The sequence below is a fragment of the Galeopterus variegatus genome, unplaced genomic scaffold, assembly GCF_000696425.1.
Source record: "Galeopterus variegatus unplaced genomic scaffold, G_variegatus-3.0.2 Scaffold1091, whole genome shotgun sequence".
NCBI lineage: Eukaryota > Metazoa > Chordata > Mammalia > Dermoptera > Cynocephalidae > Galeopterus > Galeopterus variegatus.
This window is the reverse complement of record NW_007727202.1, coordinates 427,234-436,606: the sequence shown is the minus strand read 5'-3', so window position 1 is coordinate 436,606 and position 9,373 is coordinate 427,234. Positions and strand designations below refer to the sequence as shown.

Sequence of the window (9,373 nt, the reverse complement as noted above, 5' to 3'; positions counted from 1 at the left end):
CCTAGAGCTGACCTCCCCTCACTGATCCAAGGGCGATGGATGCAGCCAGCAGAGGAAATGCAATTCTGTTGCAATCAGACATTATTTTTATTTTTACCTGCAAGTACTAGCAAAATATGAATGAAAGTCTTCTTTAGAAAGTGTCTCATCTCTTGAAGATGGCTGATTGTGAGAAACAGCACAGACAGGGCGTACACTGGGCCTACATGCATGAGTTCTAGAAGCACACCATGTTTTGGACCCATATAAACTCTTCAACATTCCTTTCCTTCCCTTCTGAACATATTCTTCTGGGACCGAATGGCAGCACCTGGCACAGAGTGTGGTTTGATACTTTTATTTGTCATGGAAGACACACCAATTTCCACCTTTGCTGTTTAAACAATATTATTGTTTCTTTGGCCCCAGGAGAAAGACCTACTCTTATTCACAGTGAAGGAAACGTTTGCTCGTTACACAGACACACGGAAGAATTGTGCTCGTTCTCTCACAAACACACCGACGCACAGGAGCCTGCTGATTCTGGTCTAGTAGATACCAAGAGTGTGTTTCCTTATTTTCAAAACACACTAACTCTGGGAAATAATAGAAATGGGCTGCCATGTTTAGCTCTCAAATTAATTCACAATGGTTTTGAAAAAAAACATATTTCTGAGATTTGTCAAAGAAAATGTGGAAATTATCACTCCTATTTTAATGATATATTCTTGGAAAAAGCTAACAAACACAACCACCTTACCTTAAGGATTTTGACAAGATTTCACAAAAAGTCACAAAATAATTAGTACAATTGAAAGCTGATGATAAAGAAAAGCAAATGAAAATAATGGAAATGAAGACCAGAGAAAGGGCCACAAACGCATAGATTCTAAGGAACTATCTAGTTGTGATGTGAAGCTTGCAATTTGCCACGAAAGGAAACATGGTTTGTTCCTATTATTATAAAATAAGGCAAATACCAATACTTGGAGGGAATCAAAGCTTTTTTCTTAAATAACAGCTTTATTGAGGTAAAATTGATGTACAAAAAACTACCCATGTTTAATACATACAGTTTGATGAGTCTAGACATATGAGACGCCAATGACACAACCTCCATGGAGATCCTACCAGAGACAGTGGGAAGAAGGACAGACTGGCAGCATCCGGTCCTGTCTGCCTCCCAAGGCTTCGCAACTCGTATGTGCTTGTACCAATGACACAACCTCCATGGAGATCCTACCAGAGACAGTGGGAAGAAAGACAGACTGGCAGCATCCGGTCCTGTCTGCCTCCCAAGGCTTCGCAACTCGTATGTGCTTGTCGTCAAAGCTACGTACTAGTTGTCCCAAACTAAGATAAGGAGGAAGTGTTCCTGCCTAAGATGCATGTAAATGCCACTCAGGGTTCAACTGGCATCTCTAGATTGTCTCACTGAGCTCCTTACTTTGGATTTTACATACTCTTTGCTTTCTTTTTTTCTTTTTCATTTATTTATGTTTTTCTTATTAGCACTCTTCATTTTTCTGCCGTACGTGTTAATTTATCTTGTCTCTAGAACACAATTTGAGCAGGATCACGCTAGTATTTCTGTCGGTCTTACTCCTGTTTACTATGTAATGGACTGCGCCTCCCCCAGTCCCACCTGCAGCAGTGACGGTGGCTGGCGTACCTCCTTTCCCTGCGCCTTCCTGCAGTCCTCCAGAAGACTGTGTAGCCTGCCTTCTGAGCCAGCATCTTGATCACCAGACTTTAGGGTCCCCATGCCTTTAGCTAAGAAATTCCTTGTATTCTTACTCTGAAAACTCTGTCAAGATATTTCACCACCTAAAGAAATGATGACTGCTTTCCATATTTTATGCCATAGCACGAGTGAGACTTCTGTGGAGAATATCTGTATCCTGGTGATATAAACCTGTACTCTAGGAATATGCAATTGATCATTTTTTAAATTTTATTTCTCTTGCTGAAAAAGACAATGCTAATATTATCCTACAACCGACATGACACATGGGGGTACATTTAACATTTGTAATTTCTTGGATGGTATTTTCATGAAGTCAAGTTAGAGATTGTTAGCATTGTTTTTAGCTGTTTCTTGCAGCTGTTCACATTTTTTTCAGTGTGTATGTGAAGAATTCTGCTTTTGGTAATAAAGAAGATCATTCACTTTAGGTTCACAATGCTCTTATTTGTATTAAGAAAAATTTGGAGTTTTCTACATCCCAAATCTTTTCTATAATTTTCCATATTCTTTCAGAATTTTTAAAAATTGCCTTTTCATCTTACTAGTTATGAGGAAGATACATAAACATTTTTAATATTTTTGAAATATGCTCTGACAACTTGGAAAATGAGGGGTTTAAAATTTGGGTGTATAGTGAGAATCAGCATCATGAAATAGTCCAAAAAAAGTTTTAAAACTGCCAAGAAATATAGGAAGATTCATGGAAAGAAAATAGTTACATGCTTAGAGAATTATTTTGAGGGCACTGAAAACGGGCTGTCATTCTCAAATCAAAATATAGTCCTGAGAATGATTATTAAGATTTTGGAATTAAAAACCATTTTTGTTCTATGATACTGGAAAGGCTGAAACATGTACTGAAGTATGCTGACTTGTTTTTGTGCTAATCAGTGAAACACTTTGTAGCAATTCAAACCTTTATATTCAAGGATTTTACTAATTTCCTTGCATGACATGATTGTAAATGAATATGCAAGGTTTTACATGCTCACAAATTTATTTTCTTGAAAGGTTAAAATTTCCAAGAAAGCTCTTGCTGTTAAATTCACTACTGAGGCTTATTTTAATTGAAAACCAGTTATAAATGAATATGCAAGGTTTTACATGCTCACAAATTTATTTTCTTGAAAGGTTAAATTTTCCAAGAAAGCTCTTGCTGTTAAATTCACTACTGAGGCTTATTTTAATTGAAAACCAGTTGCAAATTGGACACTTCTCCAGTGTGTTAAACCTCCACCGTTCACTGACATAATGGATCTCAAACTGCCTTCTCTGACTTCCTGATTTCCAAGCAATCAAAATACTGTTATATTCTCCACCAATTGCGTGGCTGTTTGGATATGGTCCCAACAATGAATAAGGATAAATAAATGGCTAACTTTTAAAGATGAGTCTGCTCTCCTTTATTGGCCATCTAGCATTTGGTAGACGGAAAATACACATAATAAGGGAACTCAGTTGGCCTGCAGTTGTCAGCACAACTTTCTTCTGTTCTCGGTAGAGTCTGGAAGGACAAATACTTGCTGGGAGTAAATTCATCAGCCTAGTCAATAGACCATGTGTCATTTCCTATTAACAGACACAAACCTCATCACAGTTACTCATGTCTGCATCTGGATGGCCTATGACTTGGAGAAATGTTGGCTCATTATTTTAAATTTAATGACAACATGGACTCATCTTCACTTCTTAAAAACTTGAATCACGTCCTACAGATCAGTGAATATGTTTCCTCACTGACCACATGAATCTACATACATCAATACAGGAGACAAGTGACTGTCAGAGGGAGCTGGGAGTTTGAGGGGTGCCATACCCCATACTAGATCTGTCGATGAGAAATTATGGTTTCACCTGAGAGCCGATTAAGTGTGGATTTGCACAAAATGGAAATAATGCATTTTGATTCATATCTTGCTCTGCTGTGTAATGTTCATCTTAAGGAAAACAAGCAAATCGTGGCTGATTGTGGTTTCTGCAGTGCCCACGTGACTGATGCTCTGGAGAACAGGCACTGTGGCATAGTGGAAGGAAAGCACAGGGAATCCAGCCCATGCACTGATTGCGTTTTTATTGCACATGGCTGGGAAGGTCTTGACCTTGGCGAGTGATAGAGCTATTTCTGCGGGCCCCCGTTTTCTTCCTTGGAAAATGAGGGGATACACCTAAAATATCTCTCAAGCTCCTTAACCTTTTATGGCCCATCCATTAGACTGGGAACGGATTCTGAAATGCTGTGCTACTTCTGACCTTACCTTATTTTCATAAACACCATTTTTGTTGTGGCACAATAATAGGCATATACAGAAAAGTACGAAATTACAAGGCACAGCTCAGTGAATTTCCACACAGTGGACGTAGTAGTGTAACTTTTACCCAGAACAAGATAGAGAGCATGGTAACACCCCAGAAACCCCTTCCCCTGCCCCAACCACCACCTCTCCCTTTCCCGAAGGCCACTGGTCTCCTGATCTGGACCACTGTAGATTAGTTTTGCCTGTTTCTGAACTTTCTATGATTGAAATCTTTAGTTATGCACTATTTCATGGTTATGAGATTCATCTTGTTGCTGCATATAAATATAGCAGTAGTTAACTTATCTCTGTAGTATAAGTATACTATAATTTATTAATTCATTCTGTTAGTGACAGACATTTGAGTTTTCAATTTTTGGCTGTTCTAAGGAATATTACTGTGAATATTCTGCTGGTTAACATATGAATCTCTGAGTTTACATGGGAGTGGAGTATCCTATGTGCCATACACGTGTACAGTTTTAGTAGACACCACCGAACAGATTTCCTAAGTGGTTGTACAAAGTTGTGCTGCCAGAAGCAGTTACGAGCATTCAAATGGCTCCGAATCCATGCCAGCACTTGATCTTGTGTTATTTTTCATTTTAGTCATTCCGACGGGTATATAATGACATGTAAATGTGGTAATTAATGAGACTGAATACCTTTTTATATGTTTTATAGCCTCTCGAGCAATTTCTTCAGTAAAGTGCCTGTTCAAATCTCTTGTGCATTTTTAGAAATTAGGCTTTCTGTCTTTTTTCTTATTTAGTAACGGGAGTAATTTATGCATTCCATGACCATTTTGTTCTGGAATACATATATTATAAATATCTTCTCAAATATATGTATTCTAAATATCTTCTCTCACTCTGTGATTTACTATTTACACTTTCAACAGTGTCTTTTGACGAACAGAAGTTCTTATTGTTTTAATGAAGCCCAAATTATTCATATTTTTTTCTTTAGGTTTGGTGCTTTTTGTGCACTGTTGGGGGGAAAAATAAAAAAGCTCTGCTTATCTCTTATACTCTTCCACATGACCTCCTACAAGCTTTATTGTTTATTTTTTATCACATGCAGATCACTCGGTTTTTGTGTATGACATGAAGCAAAGTCAGAATTAATTTTGTCCTTATGGATATTGTGGTAGATTGCAAAATAGCTGTAATAATTTTTCTTTTACCCACACCTTTGGTGACTGTGCCATCTTGTATTCCTGCCAACAATAAATGAGAGTTCCTGTGCTCCTCACCCTCGTCAGAATTTGATGTTGTCAATGTTTTGGATTTTAGGCATTCTAATAGGTGTGGTTGTATCTCACTGATATTTTGATTTGTAATTCCTCAATGACATCTGATGCTTTGTGCCATTTAAATGTACTCTTTGAGAAGGTGCCTGTCCAGTTCTTTTGCCCACTTTTGACTTGTTTTTTTGTTTTCTTATTGTTGAATTTTAAGAGTTACTTGTATATTTTATATAATAGTCCTTAACCAGATATGCCTTTTACAAACACCTTCACAGAGAGGAAGTTTTTAATTTTAATGAAATCCAGCTTATCAATTATTTATTTCATTGTTCATGCCTTTGTTGTTGTATCTGAAAAGTCTTCACCATACCCAGATTTTCTCCCGTGTTATGTTCTAAGAGTTTTATGGTTTTGTATTTAGATGTATGATCCATCTTGAGTTAATTTTGTGAAGGGTAAAAGGTCTGTGTCTAGTTTAATTTTTGTGCATGTTGATGTCCAGGTGTTCCAGCATTATTTGCCCAAACGGCTATTTTTTTCTCCATTGCATTGCCTTTGCTTTTCTGTCAAACAGCAGTCAAGTATATTTGTATGGGTCGGCATCCGGTTCCATTGATCTATCCTCTGTTCTTTTGCCTACACCACACGTTCATGGCTACTGTGAATTGACAGTAAGTGTTAAAGTCAGGTATGTCAGTCCTTGGACTTTGTCCATCTCCTGCAGTGTCGTGTTGACTGTTTTGGGTCTTCTACCTGTACACGTGAACTATAAACTCAATTTGCTTGTGTCCTCCAAATAATTTGCTGGTATTTTGATTGGGATTCATTGAAGATATAGATCAAGATAGGAAGAACTGAGATCTTGACAATGTCAAGTCTTCTATTCATGAGCGTGGACTATGTCTTCATTTATTTAACTCTTCCTTGATTTCTTTCATACGTGTTTTGTAGTTTTTCTCATATAGTCTTGTACGTATTTTTCTAGATTTATAACTATATATTTAATTTTTGGAGTGCTAATATAAATGGTATTGTGGCTTTAATTTTAAATAAATTCCAACTTTTCACTACTTGTTTGTAGAAAAACAAATGGCATTTGCATATTAACCTTTTATCCTGCAACCTTGCTATAATTGTTTATCAGTTCCAGGAGTTTGCCTGTTAATCTTTTTGAATTTTCTACATAGATAGTCATGTCATCTGTGAACAAAGACAGGTATATTTCTACTTTTTCAATCTATGTACCTTTTGTTTCCCTTTATCTTATTGTTTTGAAAAAGATTGGTGATAGGAGGCATTCTTGCTTTATTCCTGATCTCAATGGAAAAGCTTCAAGCTTCTCCCAATTAATTATGTCAGCTGCAGGGCTTCTGTAGATGCTCTTCATCAAATCGAAGAAGTTTTCTTCTATTCCTAATTTTCTGGGAGTTTTTATCATAAATGGGTGTCAAATTTTGTCATGTATTGATACGATCATGTGATTTTTTTTCTTCTTTAGCCTTCTGATATAATGGATTACATTAATTAACTTTCTGATGTTGCACCAGCCTTGCATACCTAGGATTAATCGCACTTGTTTGTACTGTGTAATTCTTTTTATGCATTGTTGAGCTTGGTTTGTTAATATTTTGTTGAAGATTTTTGCATCTATGTTCATGAGAGTTATTGGTCTGTAGTTTTCTCTTCTTGTAATGTCTTTGGTTTTAATATTAGGGTAATGCTGGCCTCATAGAATGAGTTAGGAAGTATTCTCTCTGCTTCCATTTTCTGCAAGATATTGTAGAGAATTGGTATAATTTCTTTCCTAATGTTTGGTAGAATTCACAGTGAACCCATCTGGGTTATTTGTGGCTTTTTATGCATAGACTTTTAAGTTCCAAAGCAGTGGTACCTGAGACTCGAGTCCTGGAGACTGGAGCCAAAGATCTTCTAATCAAGGTGGACAACCACTTAAAGCAAAAATTGGGGGAAATCTGCCATTGTTCAGTTTATTGTGATTACAGGTTTGGGGTTTTCTTTAAAGAAGGGTATCTATTGAAATTTATAGGAAGAATTTAGTTGCTATTTACAAACACAAAAATTTTTAAATATTCCCCACCTAAATGCATAAATTATTCCAAAGAATATCCTGGTAGGGAAAGGGATACTGTATTTGTGGAGGACGGAATTATTAGTTGATCTTTAGCAATCTACTAGTGAACTTCAGCAGAATTAATTTTCTTCTTGACTTGGGAGACTAGTTGGAAATTATCCTAAGTATGGAACATTGCTGGTGGAAATCCAGTGTCCCATGAAGAATTTCTGGAAGCTGTAAGGTATTGTACAAGTGTCTCTCAGCATAGGGGGGAAAAAGGAAAGAAAAAGAAAGAAAAAAGAAAAAAAAGTTATTCTTTTAGATAGATTGGTTGTGCTTTGACTTTTACAATGCATATTTCCATGTGTGGGTTGCTTCTGGCAAGAAGTGTGCATAAAAGGTGTCAGTAATAGGAATTTCTCACATTGAACACCTGGTTGTAAATATTCAATTTCATTTTTCCCCTAAGATAACCTTGAGAAATCTAATGAAGAACAAATTACCTTCCTGGAAAAAGTAAAATGTATTATGCATAACTTCAGAAAATGGGGCCCCTGTATATAAATGTAGTTAAGATAAAGGTTATTCTGGACCTCAGGAGAAAAATGGCCCCTCTTTTCTATCCAGGATGTCGTAAAATTGCATGAGATCAAAGGTCGTAATTGATTGTACATCCTTCAGTAACTCTTTTGGCAGTCACTGGTAGCCCCGTCTCTTCTTTTGTTTTAGCACTGCTCAAGCTATATGCCTTGCTGATCAGCCAAAGCCTGTGAAGGAATATAAGTATCCTGAGAAGTTGCCGGGAGAGTTGTATGATGCAAACACACAGTGCAAGTGGCAATTCGGAGAGAAGGCCAAGCTCTGCATGCTGGACTTTAAAAAGGCAAGTGACTATTGGCAACTGCTCCGTGAACTATGATTCATAAAATTGTTGTATTTAATGTAACTGATATTGATGTATTCTGCATTTATTGGGTACCTACCAAATCTCAAACCCTGTATGTTAGGGTTGGTCCCATATAACAGGAAACACATGTTTTACTGGCAGAGAAGATGATGATAGATACTGCTGTGGGTATCAGTTTTCATTTGAGGACTGACTAGGCCTGTTAGGTCAGATCTTTCTTTCTGATTTATCATGTGGGAGCTCAGCAATAACTTTTAGTCAGTGTAAGTTGGCAAATTAATATTCTACATTTTTTTCAAATAGTATTAAGAAAACAATGTCCTCCCTCTCCTCTCCCAATATAAGCATAATTTACTGTGAAGCAACTGCCTATCTAGGGCTTCTGATTATTAAATTCCCCAAATAAAGTATTTATAGAGTAGTTTCTCATAGAAGGTGATATATACTCTGTTGACCCCAGGGACATCACCAGATTGATTTTCTAATATAAGTTTTTCATGTAACACAGAGACATATGCTCTTGCTAAAAAAGGAAGACTGTGAGATTTAGGAACTTGCTCTACTGAACCACGAAGAGAGCTACCCATAAATTAAATGAGAGTATTTTTGAAGTTTCTTTTTTTTTCTAGTTTATAATGAAATCAAGAAGAAAACAGACAAAAAATGCAGTCCTTCAGAAACCTCTAAACATTTCAGAATGCACCGGGAATGCTCCCAACTTAAATCTAACATGATAATCTTTCCTCTAAACTCAAGTAGAGCTCCCCAAAAGATCAATTACCGCCATGTGCCAGAACTGGATTCTTATCTCCTCAGATGGGTAATCTCAGCTTGGAGCAAAGGTAATAAATCAGCCCGCATAAGCGTGTATCCCCAATGTTGCCTTTTCTGTGGGCCGAAAATAAGAATTCCCTAAGTCTTTCCTTTTTTTTTTTTTTTGGTCTTTTTTTTTGTGACCGGTAAGGGGATTGCAACCCTTGGCTTGGTGTCGCCCGCACCGCGCTCAGCCAGTGAGCGCACCGGCCATCCCTATATAGGATCCGAACCCATGGCGGGAGCACTGCTGCACTCCCAGCGCCGCACTCTCCTGAGTGCACCATGGGCTAGGCCCCTCTTCACAGCA

General features: G+C 37.3%; 1 protein-coding gene across 1 annotated transcript in view; it reads left to right on the top strand.

Annotated features, from left to right (window-relative positions):
• ADAMTS16 (ADAM metallopeptidase with thrombospondin type 1 motif, 16) overlaps positions 1 to 9,373 on the top strand; it is a gene marked incomplete at its 5' end in the record, with an annotated part of 142,187 nt that overhangs the window by 18,353 nt on the left and 114,461 nt on the right. The window contains one exon of the mRNA XM_008574715.1: positions 8,073 to 8,226. Within this exon, the coding sequence (XP_008572937.1) occupies positions 8,073 to 8,226 (154 nt within the window). The remainder of the gene's footprint in view (positions 1 to 8,072; positions 8,227 to 9,373) is intronic.